Source organism: Astatotilapia calliptera, chromosome 8 (genome assembly GCF_964374335.1).
Source record: "Astatotilapia calliptera chromosome 8, fAstCal68.1, whole genome shotgun sequence".
NCBI classification, from domain to species: domain Eukaryota; kingdom Metazoa; phylum Chordata; class Actinopteri; order Cichliformes; family Cichlidae; genus Astatotilapia; species Astatotilapia calliptera.
In genome coordinates this window covers 22436996-22454136 of record NC_137429.1, presented here as the reverse complement: position 1 = coordinate 22454136, position 17141 = coordinate 22436996, and the positions used below count along the sequence as shown (strand labels likewise).

The window sequence follows — 17141 nt, the reverse complement described above, 5'->3', positions numbered from 1 at the left end:
GAGCTGTTCAACAGAGTTCGGTAATGGTTTGAGAGTCATTTGTATGTTCGGCAAGTATTGTGCATGTAAGTGGAAACACAAGCAATCTGCCAGAAAATCTAGTGAAAGTGCATTACATAGACAGACAAATGTCCCAAATGTTTTGTATAGCAGCCCAGAGCTCACACGATTATTAAAAAAATAAATAAAACAACTATTGGTTATTAAACTAACCCTTATCTTAATAAGCTAATTTAGTTTAGCTAAGTGTGTGCTCCTAAATGGCTCTTTCTCATCTGAGCTGCTGTGCAGAAATTTGCAGTATGTATGCGGATTTAAAAAAAAAAAAAAAAAGAAAGAAAGAAGCAAAGCATTATTAATGCACTGGATTGGTATCGCGTTCCCAAGTTGTAGGACGTCACTTACACTGCTCAAGTTAAGGTGCTAAGTTGGTAACAACACCAAAGGTGAAGAAGCCCAATCCTGACACGGTGTGAAGACCTGAGTGCACGTTTGCATTGGTTCAAATTATCCCGGCCAATTAACTCATCAAAGTATTTACAAATGAACTTGAACCAGAGTCTAAGTAAACCAGGGCTTAGTGTATCTGGCTAAATATTAAGGAGTGATGCCGATAAAGTCTTACACTTTTATACTTTATAGAGGTTTTGTTTCAACACGTGAACCAATCCATGGAGCCTAAAACTATTACGGTTTTATAAAACGCAGGTTGAAGATGTGTGTTTGAATTCCTTGACCATGTTTCAGACCTGAAAACAGAAGCAAGTGAAGTGGGTTCATAGCTAAAATTGGCCTTGAGCATGCCACTGCGATATCACATTTCAGCTCTCATTAGACTCTGCTATTTTTGGTTTTGCAGACAAATAACAAAACTGATTGCCCCTCTATTATTAAAAGCTGGCTGAAGGTATAGTACAGTGTGACAAATCGAAGTAGAACTTGACTTAATCAGTAAAGTTTTTTTTCTCAGATAAAATAAAAACCTAAACAGAACTTGGGAAATGTTGTCTCCTGTGAGTTTTTTTTCAGGTTCAGGTTTTGTTTCTGGTTCCTCAAGTCAAGTACAAACATTTTTCTTGAAATTGTGTATATATCTTTGCCACTGTCACAGTGTGATTAAACTGAAGGTCAGTTTTAAGAAGTGCTTAGACTTGATAATAGTACTGTTGTGTGGTGTGGGGTTGTTAACTCGGGCAGCTGTCCCAGCAAGAGTGCGGGGGTGCGGTGCAATTTAACGTTGCACTTGACTGAAGTAGCACTATCCAGCAGCTTCAATGCTAATCGTATGACATAGATGGAATAGCTGCCTAGGTCGAACTCCCCACATACAGGTCCAGGGACATAAAAGTAAGACTCGGGGAGTTTATTTCATTACTTTTATAAGTATCGTAGGCTATACCAGTGAGAGGGCACTGATGAGTTTGCCTCATTCACATGATGCTGAGTGGCTAAAGATTCAGTTGTTGATGGTCAAGAGGTTAACGAGTTGTTTATCATTTTTCTTTGCTTCTCTCCATCAGCTGGAGTTCTCTCCTCAGACGTTGTGCTGCTATGGAAAGCAGCTGTGCACTATCCCCCGAGACGCTGCATACTTCAGCTACCAGAACAGGTATGGGGGGAGAAGGGAAGAGCAATAAAGAAATGAAGGGTAATAGGAAGAATGGATAGTAAAAAAGGAAGAGATTATAGAAGAGAGCCATTAAGAAGAGTTTTAGCAGTGGGCCAGTATTCAGAGAATATGAGGTAAATGCCAAATAATTATCTGATTAATTTTGTTTCCCTAAACACTTCCCTTCACTTCATGTTCTCCTTTTTTTTTTTTTTTTTTTTTTTGGTATTAAATATTTCCATGTGGTGCCTAATGCACTGGCATTTTAACAGTCAGTCCTCTGATCACATTCTTTTAGAAGTGTGTGTGTGTGTGTGTGTGTGTGTGTGAGAGAGAGATTTTTTTAAAGAAAGCTTAGAATATTTAAACACCAGTGCAAAGCAGACAAGGCTATTGACCGGACCTCATACCACAGGCTGTACCCAGGGGAGTCTACACCAAGTCTGTATGGTTTACCGAAAATACATAAACAGGGTGCTCCTTTAAGACCGATTGTCTGCATGATCGACTCTGTCACCTACTATAACATCTCCAAGTTTCTGGCTTCGATCCTCAAGCTGGTGGGCAGCTCTGAACACCACATCCAGAACACCCTGGATTTTGTTGAGAAGGTGAGAGATGTCATTATGGAGGCAGATGAAACCATGGTCTCGTACGACGTTACAGCTCTCTTCACTTGCATCCCAGTCACGGAAGCGTTGGAGGTAGTTCGTAAGAGATTACAGGATGACACCAACCTCAGCAACAGGACCACTCTCAGCATCGACCAAGTGTGTTTGCTGTTGGAACTGTGTCTTCATTCCACCTACTTCACATACAAGGGTCAGATCTACAGGCAGAAACATGGGTGTGCCATGGGCTCCCCAGTTTCACCCATCGTGGCCAATTTGTACATGGAAGAAGTGGAAAAGAGGGCTTTGCTATCCTACCCTGGAACACCACCAAGCCATTGGTTCAGATTTGTTTATGACACCTGGGTGAAAATCAAATCTCAGGACGTACCACATTTCACGGATCACATTAACTCGGTGGACGGACACCTCACATTCACCAGGGAGGATATGAAAAGTGGCAGGTTAGCCTTCTTAGGCTGTGAGATTTCCATCAGTAATGGGGGACATCTAAAAGCTGACGTGTACCGTAAACCTACACATACGGATCAGTATCTAAGGTTTGACTCTCATCATCCACTGGAGCACAAACTGGGTGTCATCAGGACACTACAACACAGAGCGAACACCATCCCCACTGACACAGCGGCCAGAGAGGCAAAAGAACAGCACATCAAGAAGGCCCTGAGTAAATGTGGTTTCCCAGCTGGACTTTTTCAAAGCTGGAAAGGCGCCTAAAAAAAGCTCCAGCTGATCCATGAGAGAAGGACAACCGCTGCCCAAGCAAAAACCTGTAGTGATCCCATATGTGTCAGGAGTATCGGAGCAGTTGAGACACATTTTTTCTAAACACCGGGTCTCTGTGGCTTTTAGGTCCCCCGACACAAACAGAGTAACATAGTGTACGCTGTTAAGTGCCAGGAGGATTGCCAGGATTTATACATCGGGGAAACCAAACAACCTTTGGCGAAGCAGATGGCACAACACAGAAGAGCTACCTCGTCAGGCCAGGACTCTGCAGTCTATTTACAGCTACAGGCCAGTGGACACTCTTTCAAGGATGGGGATGTACACATCCTGGACAGGGAGGAATGCTGGTTTGAGCGCGGAGTCAAGGAGGCCATTTACGTGAAAAGGGAAAGACCATCTCTGAATCGAGGAGGGGGCCTAAGGGTACATCTTTCACCATCTTACAATGCTGTGATTGCAGCCATTCCCCAACTCTCTGTGAATGGTACTCATGGCCATTGATCAGTGGTCTTTGATCAGTGGTCTTTGATCAGTGGGTTTTGGTCAGTGGTTGTTGATCAATGGTCATGAGAATTTGCATAATTAAGATTAAGGAACTGACCTCCCAGCCCATTGTTCCTTCAGTGGGCTGGTTTCAGTCATTATGCAAATGTACTGTTTATAAGATTGGGGAAACCTGCAGTCAGCTGAGACTGAAGAAGTCACTTGGATGAGTGACGAAACGTTTCTCCCACAAAACGCTACGTCCAGATGAACAGAATCGGCTTTTGGAGATTTAAACACCAGTACTAGATTTTATCTGTGTGGTAGCGAGGCAGGAAACCCATGAACAACTGCAAACGAACACTCCCTCGCTTCCTAAAATGGTTAATAAATAAATAGCATTTATATTTTGTGACAATGATCAAAGAGGCTCAATCATCTGCCTTCCTTAGTAAGTTCTCTACCCAGTGGACGGACTCCTGATTTGTCACCTTTGACTCCAGGTGCCGAATTTTATTTTTTATTTTTTTCTACAGCATAGCGAGACATAACTCTCCACCCTGCTGCAGGTTCTGGTTAGGGTGGCTCTCCACAACCAATCAAAACTGGCATCACAGGCTGTAGTCAGAGACTGTCAAGTAAAGTCTGTTCCACCAAAGGACAAGGGACTTGAGACAGGTGAAGGATATTGAGGACTAGCCTACTTGTAGGGAAATGAGATGGTGAGGAATGAAACTAGTTGGCAGTGACAGACTTTTCAAAATAACTGTGGTGGATTGGTTACTAGTAAATCAATAATGTTAAATGTAATTAAAAGTAATGGGTGACTCGCCAAAGCAAAATGGAACTGTGGGGAAACTATGCTAACGCAAATTGAAGTAGGAAGAAACTGGACAATAAAGGCCACACTTTCAAAATCTTCCCTTGATCATTTTTAAAAATTATTTCTATCATCATCATCATCATTATTAAGTCCAGTCATGCAAACTTTAGCGGAATGTGAAAGGACCGACTTTAAAATGAACTTCCTGAATGAACAGCTGAGCAGTTGTCTGTGCTTGTTCATTATCTGTTGAGTGTTTGTATTACGTCCTGTGCCACAGCTTCCTGCTCCCATTTAGCTCCTGTTGATTCTGCTCCTGCTCTGTTAGCTGTGGTGGTTGTTGTTGTTGCTGTTGTTGCTCATCCTCTCATGTCCAAATTGCTAATCTGTGCTTTGCCTCGGCTCTCTGCTGTGTGTTGTCCTGGATGTTTGTCTCGTCTTGTTCCCATACGACGTGTCTGTCTCCCCTCCTCAAATGATTGTGATATCAACATTGGCTTGCATTTGCCTTGCCCCACCATGTACCACCAACCCCCCCTCCACCTCATTCCCTCACCCCTTACAATCATGACTGGCTGTTGCGGTGACGACTTCCCTGCTGTCCTGCGTTCCTCCTTCCTGCACTTCCTGCTTGCTTGGCTTGTGGCACCCTGCCTTGCCCATGTCCTATACCATTTGGTGACTGCCCTCCCATGCGCTGTCTGTGGTTGACTGTGCTGTGGGGAATGGTGTAGTTCACCAAAATTTGGGCTTCTTGCTAACAGGTACCACTACTGCGAAAAGTGTTTCAACGAGATCCAGGGAGAGACCGTTTCCCTGGGTGACGACCCCACCCAGCCACAGACGTGAGTATTAGTTAATAAAATGTGATTTTTGAACTTAAATGTCACCTTTCAGCATGCTAGATGCTTTTTAATGCTTTCCAGTTAATCTCTTGTGTGAGTCTACACTGTTCATTTCTATTATAGGAAAAAAAGAAACTGCAATAGGTGTGCTTAAATCATATTTCATGGTGTAAACTTTACCAGCAAAGCCATGGGATGTAGACTCCACACCTAATATTTGATTTAGCAGATTTTAATACGTCAACGAGAAAAGAAAATGAACATTTCTGCATTCCACTCAATTTCTAATCAAAATTAATTTCCTCAGCATGCCCCTGAAAGAGATTTTATTAAGTGTTTTGCAATAATTTATTTTCAATTTCCACCTGCTGCAGTTTTACAGTATCCCTCTTTGTTGGTTTTAGATCAATAAGCAAGGATCAGTTTGAGAAGAAGAAGAACGACACACTGGACCCTGAGCTGTAAGTCTGCCTTTTGTCGTGGGCAAATTTAATTTTTGTGGTGGGGTGAAGAGATTTGGTCTAAGCTGTGTCCTCCCCTCTGTCCCTTTCGTCAGGTTTGTTGAATGTATGGATTGTGGTCGGAAGATGCATCAGATATGCGTCTTGCACAATGACACAATCTGGCCAGAAGGGTAAATAGCCTTTTTGTTTCCATTTGTTTGATTTCTGTGAAAGTCCAGCTGGTGTTTGGTAAAAACTGATTTTGGTTTTTATCCATCTTGTTTCTGTTTCATAGTTTTGTATGTGATGGCTGCTTAAAGAAGTCGAATAAGGCGAGGAAGGAAAACAAGTATTCTGCCAAAAGTAAGTGGACATTTGTGAGCTCACTTTTGTAATTGTGCAGCTTTTAGTGTTTCACACAGATCAGTTTGTCGTTGGTGCAATGTGGGTGTATATGCATAAAATTATACCTGAATTAACTTTGGCTATATGTTGCTCATATAACCATTTGACCAAACTCTGACATAAAATAATAATTACAGCTAAAGTTTGTGTTGGCTTTCCTCCAGCTTGATGTCTTTCCCTGCAGTTGTTCAGAGTGTGTTAGACGTACACTTACCAACAGAAGTTTTTATATTTGTCATTTTGTGCTGGCTGTTTTATACAGTTGTTGACTAACTTAACTGTCCCACAGGGTTGCCCCAAACGAAGTTGGGGGTTTTTCTGGAGCAAAGGGTGAACGACTTCTTAAAGCGACAGGCCCACCCAGAGTCTGGAGAGGTCTTCATTCGTGTTGTTCATGTATCTGATAAAGTCGTGGAGGTCAAACCAGGCATGAAGTCCAGGTACAACACTCTTCATCCAGAGCTGGAGCTAGGTTTTACCTACATCCGCTCTTGTGTGTCAACTAGATCAAGGCGTTTTGGGAATTCAAGTTGAAATCTTGCGTCTGGTAAAACCTGCAACATTTCATTAATTGAGATAAGGAAAGGTGTCAGTGTTTATTTGTGAATTAATTTTTCGATTTACTGAATTGTAAAGAACGGAGTAATGGATAGTTAAAGCTATAAATGCTTTTAAAACAAAAGATTTTGCCTTTAATTTAAAATTTCCTGATTAAAATAGTGTTGAAATGGAAGCTAACAGTGATTAAGCTAATAATTATGATGAAATAAATGCAATCTAGCTATCAGCTTGTTGCAGACGTCTGTGAGTATAGGCTTTCATTTGATTTGTACAGATTCACATTATTCACAGCTCCTGTATTAACTCGTGTTTTTGTCTCCAGATTTGTGGACAGTGGCGAGATGTCAGAGTCATTCCCATACAGGACTAAAGCCCTTTTTGCATTCGAGGACATTGATGGAGCAGACGTCTGTTTCTTTGGTATGCATGTTCAGGAGTATGGATCTGACTGCCCTCAGCCCAACCAGAGGTAAAGATATCACCATATTGTTAAACTTTTACCAAGTACTTTGTGTTTTTCTATGTTGGAATCATTTAAAATGCAGTTTTGACACAATGTTTTTTTTAAAGTTACATTTTTTCTTCTTTCATCCACTCAGGCGAGTGTACATCTCCTACCTGGATAGCGTACACTTCTTTCGGCCGCGCTGTCTAAGAACAGCAGTTTACCATGAAATACTCATTGGCTACTTGGAGTATGTGAAGAAATTGGGGTGAGTGCTGCTACAAGAAAAAAAACATTTTTTGTTCCGGGCTACACAAATTCTTATAAAAAGTTGTTATTTTGATATAGTTTAATTTGTCCAGTAGGTGTTTGATTTGTGTTCTCTTGTTTGAACTCGTAGCTACACCACCGGCCACATCTGGGCCTGCCCACCTAGCGAAGGCGACGACTACATCTTCCACTGTCACCCTGCAGATCAGAAGATCCCGAAGCCCAAACGCCTTCAGGAGTGGTACAAGAAAATGCTGGATAAAGCTGTGGCAGAACGGATAGTGCATGACTACAAGGTAAAGAGGCATTCTTTGACCTCTGGAGGGTTTAGAACAGGAGTAAAGATAAACTTTATTGTATAATACATGCGTAATAACAATACTGTCTGTTTACCCCAAAAGGATATATTCAAGCAGGCGACAGAGGATCGTTTGACCAGTGCCAAGGAATTGCCTTACTTTGAGGGGGACTTTTGGCCTAATGTGCTGGAGGAGAGCATCAAGGAGCTGGAGCAGGAGGAGGAGGAGAGGAAAAGGGAGGAGAACAGCACTTCCAATGAGAGTGTTGATGTAAGAATTAACGACTCAATGTAGTTCTTGAATCTAAATGCACTGATTGAAAGAGGGGTGAATAAGGGTTAGCATTGCAAACGTCAGTTTCTCATCAGTGTGATTGTTTTGTTTTAAACCACTTTTTTTTTTTTGGTGCAGGACACAAAAGGAGACAGCAAAAATGCAAAGAAGAAGAACAACAAAAAGACTAGTAAGAACAAGAGCAGCCTGAGCCGAGCCAATAAGAAGAAGCCTGGGATGCCTAATGTGTCCAATGACCTATCACAGAAACTCTATGCCACTATGGAAAAACACAAAGAGGTATGTGGGGTGGGGGATTTTGAGGTTTTGCCATTTTTGGGGGATGAGCTGCTGGCAAAAACGTGAAACTGTTTTAAAGACTACGTTTCATCTGATCTCCTCTCTTTTCCTCTCCTAGGTGTTCTTTGTGATTCGGCTGATTGCAGGCCCAATGGCAAATGCCTTGCCCCCTATTGCTGACCCAGATCCCCTGATGGCATGTGACCTCATGGATGGTCGTGATGCTTTCCTGACACTGGCCCGAGACAAGCACCTTGAATTCAGTTCGCTGAGGAGGTCCATGTGGAGCTCAACGTGCATGTTGGTGGAGTTGCACAACCAAAGCCAGGACCGCTTCGTTTACACGTGCAATGAGTGCAAACACCACGTGGAGACTCGCTTCCACTGTACTGTTTGTGAGGTGAGTTGGAAAGAGAAGTGAGGTGTGTTTGGTTTGTCTGATTTGTCCCAGGGCAAAATAGGTGGCGTTTGGGTTTATTATTATTACTATTATTATTATTTTTATTATTGTAATTGTTCAAAAACCTCCAAGTTACACTTCTAACTGTCTCTATTGTCATCTGTTTTAGGATTACGACCTCTGCATCACATGCTACAACACTAAGGGACATGAGCACAAGATGGAGAAGTTAGGCCTCGGCTTGGATGATGAGAGCAGCAATCAGTCTGCCGCTGCCACTCAGAGTCCCGGAGATTCCCGTCGCCTCAGCATCCAGCGCTGTATCCAGTCGCTCGTCCACGCATGCCAGTGCCGAAATGCCAATTGCTCTCTGCCGTCCTGCCAGAAGATGAAACGTGTCGTTCAGCACACAAAAGGATGCAAGAGAAAAACCAACGGTGGCTGCCCCATCTGCAAGCAGCTTATCGCATTGTGTTGTTATCATGCTAAGCACTGTCAGGAAAACAAGTGCCCAGTCCCCTTCTGTCTAAATATCAAGCACAAGCTTCGCCAGCAGCAGCTGCAGCACAGGCTTCAGCAAGCTCAGATGCTGAGAAGGAGAATGGCCAGCATGCAGAGAGTGGGCCAGCCCGCTGCAGGAGGAGCACCTGGGGGAAATGGACAACCCTCTCCTGGAGCCAACAATGGAGCTACTGGTCCTGGTACCCCTACATCGGGAACGCAGCCCCCTACCCCACAGACACCTACCCAGGGTAACATGTCTGCACCTTCTCAGCAGCAGGGGGTTGGGATGGGTGGTATGGGAACTCCAGGTGAGCAACAGCAAGGTGGTGGCATCCCCCCTCAACACCATCTCCACCAGTTTCCGTCAGCAGGTGGAGGGGGGATGATGAATTCTCCTCAGCAGCAGATGGTACCTCAGCTTCAGCAGCAGCCACCAAATCTCCAGCAGCTCCAGCAGCAGCAGCATCCTGGTAGTTTGCCTCCATACAACCCCAGACCAGCTGGAGTCCCTGCTCTTCATCAGCCCCTTGGGAAACCTGGAATGGGTCCAGCAACCCCTCCTCAGCAACAACCACCACCCAATCAAGGCCAGGGGTCCATGGGTGTCCAAGGCCAGCAACAAGGGCCACCCCTGGCTGCTGTAGAGACGGCACTAAAAATCCAGCGCCTGGCAGAGACCCAGAGACAGATGGCTCACGCCCAAGCACACATGCGTGGCTTGGGACAGGGGGGCATGATACCTCCACATCCTCACCATCAGAACAACCAGGCCCAGATGAGAATGCCCCACATTGGGGCCCAGGGCATGCCGCTCCAGGCTCAGGGAGTTGATGGAAGGACTATGTTAGATCCACAGCAACCAGGAACGCTAGCAGGGATGCAACAGGGTGGTCCTCCGTCACAATTGCCGCCTCAAGTTCAGCAGCAGGTCCAGCCAGGTGGACAGCTTCAGCCAACAAACCAGCAGTGGGGTGCTGGGGGACCAACCATGAACCAACAACAACGGCCAAACATGATGGGTCATATGACACCACAGCAGCAGCCAGCAGTTCCCCAACCACAGCAACAAATGCTGAATCAGCAGCAGCCTCAACCAGGAAACCGAGGGCTGATGCAGGCAATTGGAGGAGCAGGGGGTGTACCTGCTTCATTAGTAGCTGGATCGGGGAACTTGCCACAGGCAGCACTACAAGATCTCCTGCGAGCGCTACGCTCCCCAAGCTCAGTCTTGCAACAGCAGCAAGTCCTCAACATCCTTCGTTCCAACCCAACGCTCATGGCTGCTTTTATTCGGCAGAGAGCAGCCAGGTATCAAGGTGCTCAGGGTGGCCCTGGAGGAGCAGGCGGGCCTCCGCAAGGAGGTCCTGGAGGTGTGCGTTTCCAAGGAGCTGCTGGAGGTCTGCCTGGTGTAGGAGCGCCTGGAGCCAACCAGCTTGCCAATATGGATGGACAACAGCAGGTTAATGTGAACCAGGCAGGCCAGCCAGGGATGAACATCCCTCAGGGTGGAGCAGGGGGAGGAAATATGCCCACCATGGCTCAGCTTCAGCAGTTACAGCAGCGCCCGATGTTGCCAGGAAACTTACAGCAACAACAGCAAATGGCCACTTTGCAGCAGCAGCAGCAGCAACAACAGCAGCAGCCACAGGGAGCAATGCAACCAGGTCAGCAAGGGAACATCGCCAATATGACACCACAGTTCAGAGAGATGTTTTTGAGAAGACTGCAGCAACAGCAACAGCAACAAATGGGGAACCACGGCCAGTTCCAGCAGCCTCAAGGACTCCAGCAGCAACAAGGCCAGCAAAGCTTCATGCAGCCTGGCCAGGGACAGCCAGGGATACCCCCATCTTCTCAACCCCAACCTGGGGGTGGTGTAGGGGTTCCCCAGCAGCAAGGACCACCACCAGGTGGGCCAGGACAGTTAGGCCAGCAAGGCTACCAGATGTCACAAGTAGCTGCAGTGCTCCAGCACAGGCTGATGCAGCAGCAGCAGCAGCAGCAGCAGCAGCAAAATCAAATGGGTGGTCTTCAAGGACAAGATGTAGGCCCCAGTGGAGGCCCTGGAGGACCTCCACTCCAGCCTGGACAAGGTGGATCAGGGCCAGGGCAACAACCGCAGAGTGGTACAGGTGGTGGCCCCCAAATGCCACAGACGTCCCAAGCCATGCTTGCCCAAAATATCCAGCAGAGGCTCCTGCAGCAGCAGCAACAGCAGCACCTTGGAGGGGGTTCTCCAGCCCACCATAGCAGTCCTATGAGTCCCCAGCAGCAGATGGCCCAGTCCCCCCATCACCACCTACAGGGACAAGGAGGACTCGGTCCAGCTGGATCGCTCAGCAGTCAGGTCCGGTCCCCTCAGCCCTCACCAAGGCCACAGTCGCAGCCTCCACGCTCCAGCCCGTCCCCACGCATGCAGCCTTCCTCCCAGCCTCAGCCCTCACCTCACCGCATCTCCCCTCAGACCCAGAGTGGGTCGCCCCACCCAGGGCATCTCAGTCAACATTACTCCAACATGGCACCACCCCAACCTCCACAACCGCAGCCAGGTAGTTCTGTAGATCCTAGTCAGTACAATTCGGACCAGAACTCTATTATGTCTCAGCTGAGTGGGATGACGGGGATGCACGGTGGACAAGGGGGGCAATCAGACATGTTGGGTGGGAACAACAACAGCGGCGGCGGCAGCAACAACAACAACCAGGAGCTGGGAACGAACATTAACCACAACCTGATGTAGCCTTGACTCTGTACTGTCTCTCTCCGTCGTGATGCTCTGATCTGTTGCCCCAAATGACAAACTGCCATGAAAGGAGAGCGGGGCAGCTTTGGGGTTTTAGAAGTTTTTATTTTTTATTTAAATATTTTTCTGATGTATAAATATGAACTGAAAGCTTCCTTCCTATGGGAGATGCAACATCAATCTTAGAAGTCAATAATTGAATAAATTAAAACAATGGTAAGTTATTGCTGTTAATAAATATCTATATATTTTTGCCAATTGTGTACAAAAAAGGTGGAAGGTCAGTGTTTCAGGTTGAAGATATTACTTCTTTAAGTATATGACAATATTTTTGGGGACTGAGAATTTTTGCCTTTTTATGAATATTTTTAAGATTTCAAATGTTGCTAAAAATGAGAGTTGACATGATGTACTTTTTTTTTCTTATTCTTTTATTTTTTCTCCTCAAATACCCATCATGATTGTATCTATTTTGCAGAGTACGTTTATTTTATTTCTATATTATTATAATTATTATTATTTCGTGCCCTCGGCGATTCGTTAATCAGGCATCAACATATCTTCCGTTACCCGCCCTTCTTCTGGACACACAAACGTAGATTTTTTTTCCAGTGACTGCAGCGATTCAGAAGTATATTTATTGGGTTTGTGGGTGGTTAGGAAGGTGTGTTCAATGCAGTTTGATTTATTTTTTACATTTTTTTGACAGCTATCCCAGGTTTGTCTTCGTCAGGGTTTCTATAATTTGAATTAAACCGTAAGATCTTTTGTTTTTGTTTTTTTTCCCTTATGGGGCCGCCTCTTCGCACTTCTCCTGTGAATGTGCACACTTTCTTCATCCTAACTTCTCCTGCTCCACAACCTGCGTACTATATACCTGTATTATAGCTGTTGAAGCTCGCTGATGATTTAAAAAAAGAAAAAGAAAAAAAAAAGGTTGTGTGTACATATATTACAGCTGCATTTATGAACAGTAACCTGGAGAAGAGGTCGCTAAAATCCCGCCTTTATCCCGAACCCCAACGGTTTTCCTTACATCCTTATCCTCCCCCCGTCCCACACCCTCACGACTGCCTCTCAGCCACAAGGTTTAATTCACTGTTAGTACTGTACAAATTAAGAAATGGTGGACTTGGATACTTTTTGTTTGTTTGTTTTTTCTTTTGTAATGAAAGTGAAAGATGTAAAATAAGTGTACATACTTTAAAATCTTATGAGCAGAGACATTTTCTGCTGTTTCCTCTTGTTTGATTGAATATTTGCTTGTATGTGTTTGGAAAAAAAAGTGCTCCTGAGCTACTGTACAGTATTGTTTTGTTTTGTTTTCTATAATGTACAGTATGGGGTGTAGTCGGTCACAAGCACCAATGCGCCTTTTTCTGTGTAAGGTTTTAGGGAGGCTATAGCAACCGAGTCACACACCTAAACAATCTCAGCAGTTAAGACAGGAAACCTGTACGACGATGAGCCGAAGCTGGGGTCGGTTAGAGGTGTGACTTAAGAGTTCAAATTTGGTCATTTAGCTTTTTATGGAGAGGACTGAAGACACAATATTCACATGCTCACTATTTTTCTTAAAGGTCGGGCTTGCTGGGTATGGGGAAGGGAACGCATCAGAAACCAGGTGGCAATATATCTTGAGACTTATTTTATAAGAAAAAAAAAAACAAGGAAAAACTGTCTTTTATAAATAGATATATTATTTAATTTTATTTTTTGGAAATAAAACTTGAAGCTACAGGAATTAATAGATAAAACATGCTTTGTTTTTGTATTAAAGATGTTATGGTGATGCAAAAAGAACCTGCAGACAGTCTTTCAGTTCGCCTGGGGAGGCCTTGGAGTATATTATACCATCCTTTTCTTTTTTTTTTTCTTTTCTTTTTGGTTGTTTTGAAGAAATGTTTCATGTACATGAATATAGTTGTAAACATACTGAATCACTGTACAAACTGATGGCAACTGAACAAATAGTTTTGTTTTTATCATTTCTTTTTCCTAAAGAGACTGGAAGTAAGACTATTTAAATATTTGTTTAGTATTCAAATGGAATCTTTGACCACTCTCTCCTTTTCTTTTTTTGTTCTTGTTAACAGTTTTGGTGCTTGCTGAGAGAAAGCAAAAATAACTGTTGCTCCATTTTCATTAGTTTCTTTTAAGTTATTTCGGTGGTCTGATTGTTTTTGTTTTTGCCAATAAATTAATTGTACAATAAAGTATGTTTGTACCATTGGGGAAAAAAAACTTTTTTTTTTTTTTCTCTGTCAGTTATTAATGACAATATGATGCATCTGCGCATCAGTCAGAAGCCTGTGCCATTTGAAGATGGACAGTAAATAAGTCTAAAAAAATTCCACATTTAAGCGATGAAGAGGTTTAAAGGGTTTTTGCCAGAGGACACTGAAAATTGTTTTGTCATCCTGTGGGGACGAGTTTGTTCAGCTCTAGCATTTTAGAAAGAAGTTGTGTCAGCATGTTTTCTGTTAAAAGATCAGATATTATGAGATATTTTTCAAACTCTCAAACACGTGTATATAGTCCTTAAAATTTACTATATCTTGTACGAAGTGCCAAACTGGAGTTCTTGAATTGTCATTTGAAGCTGCCTTCAGAAAAACGATTCTGTCCGAGTTTTAAGCCTGAGATTTGTTTTTTCCAAGTTCCTTCCTTACAGACCACAACTGTGTAGGTAAGAATAATGTATTTACTTATGGTTTAAAGTTAAGCATCTTAGGGGAATGACTGTTTTTAATGGCTTTTTTATCACAGTGTTGTGCAAAGTGATGCAAATGCATCAGCTGTTCCAAGTTCTCCAGTAAGGAGTTTTGTTTTTACTAGCCTAAATTAGCATCACAGTAAGTTCAAATAAAATGCAGTAAATTAAAGATGCAATTTGCTGATTAAGCTGTCTAAACTGTGCTAAGATTAGCTGATAAATCTCCAGCTCTACCCTCTCAGTCAAATATGGACATGCATACCTAAAAAAAAAAAAAACAACAACCCAAAAACAAATATGGAGATGGGGGGGGAAAAAATGCTAAACCTGCGCTTTCATCATTCTCCACAAACCAACAATGGACTGATGGCTGCATCCATCATTTATATACAGTCAATGGTCTAAATATGTGAAAACTATCAAGTCAAAGAAACAAAGTTTAAACTTGAAATTTGCTTTTAAAAAACCTCTGCGTTAATATTTTTTCGAACGTCCCCCCACGTTATTCCTAAACATGGCATTAGAGATATTACAGACCATGTCTGCAGTAGAAAAGTATGACCATTTAAGTCAATTTAATATGACTGTAAATTAAGTACAACGATTTAGGTTTTTCTAAGAAAAGAATAGGACATAAATATATATTTAATGGTACACTGAGTAAAATTTCACCACTAGATAGCAGTAGATTGCAGTCATGTGAATTCTGTTCTGCCAATTCAAGTAGGTAATCCCAGCTGCACCTGCAGTGAGTCTACGCTGTCAGTCTGCTGTGTATATTTACTCTGGAACAGGCTGTAAAACTTTGTGAAATGAGTCCAATACAATATATGTCTTTCTTTAGTCTTTTCACTTGTTAGCTGAAGGGGAGCCATTCTCAGATGATAAAATATAAAACTTCATATCTTGAGTCTGAAGTTGCAGACACATTAAAATTTGCCTCTTTTTTGCCTTTTACATGCAAGCCATGGAGGCTCTCTGACAGCTTTACCTCACATTCAGTTCTTCAGTTCACTTAAAGTGACACCACATGTCGACCCACTGTAGATCTGTTATAACCTTTAGACACAAAACTGCACCTGGAAAAAGTCACTCGTGTCACTGTAAATAATCAAGAGGCTGACTTCAAATGATATTAAACATGAGCAACATTTATTTTAGTAGTACCATAGAAATAGTTTATACACGATGACACTTCATAAACCGGAGCATGTAATCTGTAGGGTTACATCACAATAAAGTGCAAGGTTCTTCGCTCAGTGGTGGACGAAAGCAGCGCGAGCAACCACGTCAGGCAACGTCAAATCCAAGGTGCTTTTTACGTCATGTCAGCAACACTGAAGTATGGCATGAGCTCAGTGGTTATCACAAACTGTATAAAAAACTATCCTTGTTGGTCATCGAAGTGACAAATACACCCTCAAAGAATAAATATACATTCAGGTCAATGTAGAAAAATAACCACCAAAAAATACACGTTTCCTCTCCGGCTTCCTCCTCGCGTCGCCTTGTTTTTCAAGTCTTAGTAACATCATTGAAGGATGGTGAAATCCAGACATACAGAAACAAAACAAAACAAAAACAGCCAAACAAAAAACTGGGACGGGAAAGGTGTGTTAATGTGTGTGTGTAAAAGGGAAGTATTAGCCCTAAAAGCTCCACAGACAAAAGAAAAAAAAGGCAACATCAGGCACTTCCATTCCCTGCAGCTCGTTGTCACACAGAGACAGTTTGAAGATCATGAGAGGCTGACCCATCAATCCTCAGTGTGATATAAACAACATGTGGACCAATGCGATGCCTCTGTGGGAGATTCCATAGATGTGACACATCACATCGGCTCCTGCGTCCCCAGTGGAAGCCTGTGGAGTCAGACTGACCTGCTGGGTCCAGAGTTAGGCTTTACTTCTTAGTTTGTTTTGAATTTGTAATACTGATCATTCAGTGTCGCTCCCTGATAACTCAAACCTTCCACTTTTGATTAACACATCGCAATCATTTGTCAAGGTTTCCATTTATTTGAGCCGCTGGCTGCTCAGCTGTCATGGAATTGATCATTTTGAACTTTGATATCTTTAATCGTTTTTAATATCATCTAAATGATTTGGATTTCTGTGATTTTCATCTCTCGGTGTTCTGAAACCTTTTTAGCAGAACTGAAGCGAGGTGGTGTTTTAAAGTTTAGTTTAAAGTCATGTATGAACTGCAAAAACTCAACTTTTTCAGTCAACGTTAGAAGAAATGTTCATGGAAATGCAGACGAAAGAAGGAATCTCTAAGCAAAACCCGGTGATGAAACTAATGTAAAATAATAAGCACTTTGATTCCTTGTCCAATCTATGCAATGATGCAAACAGAACTACTGGAATAACAGAGACATAAAAAAGAAAAATACAGGAGTATATAAAGCCCATCACATCATAGCATAAGAACAAACTAGAGCTTTCTTTTTCAGTAGTGTATCTACTTACTGGGAGAGTTGGAACATGAACAATTTATTGTATTTTTATTTTGTGGTTGGATATGAACGTTTCAGACTACCTCTCAGCATCGCTGACGTGTCCCTCACATTCAGTTTCTTGGGATCTGGTCACCCTAGCTATAGGTTAGCCTGGTCCAAAATGACCTTTTACTCATAATTACTGTGAATATATCATGTTA

At 43.0% G+C, this 17141-nt stretch overlaps 1 protein-coding gene across 8 annotated transcripts in view; it reads left to right on the top strand.

The window, feature by feature from the left end:
* Positions 1–12532, top strand: part of ep300a (EP300 lysine acetyltransferase a) — a 30070-nt gene extending 17538 nt beyond the window's left edge. For 5 of the 8 annotated variants that reach the window (XM_080305225.1, XM_026177190.2, XM_026177192.2 and 2 more), the window contains 13 exons: positions 1521–1609; positions 5011–5121; positions 5526–5582; positions 5678–5755; positions 5860–5927; positions 6259–6409; positions 6853–6999; positions 7130–7243; positions 7376–7541; positions 7647–7814; positions 7956–8117; positions 8236–8517; positions 8687–12532. In XM_080305225.1, coding sequence (XP_080161351.1) covers positions 1521–1609; positions 5011–5121; positions 5526–5582; positions 5678–5755; positions 5860–5927; positions 6259–6409; positions 6853–6999; positions 7130–7243; positions 7376–7541; positions 7647–7814; positions 7956–8117; positions 8236–8517; positions 8687–11761 — 4668 coding nt within the window. In that variant the 3' untranslated portion in view covers positions 11762–12532. The remainder of the gene's footprint in view (positions 1–1520; positions 1610–5010; positions 5122–5525; positions 5583–5677; positions 5756–5859; positions 5928–6258; positions 6410–6852; positions 7000–7129; positions 7244–7375; positions 7542–7646; positions 7815–7955; positions 8118–8235; positions 8518–8686) is intronic. The other 3 variants (XM_080305226.1, XM_026177193.2, XM_026177191.2) reach the window with 1 other exon arrangement.
* The last annotated feature ends 4609 nt before the right edge of the window (positions 12533–17141 follow it).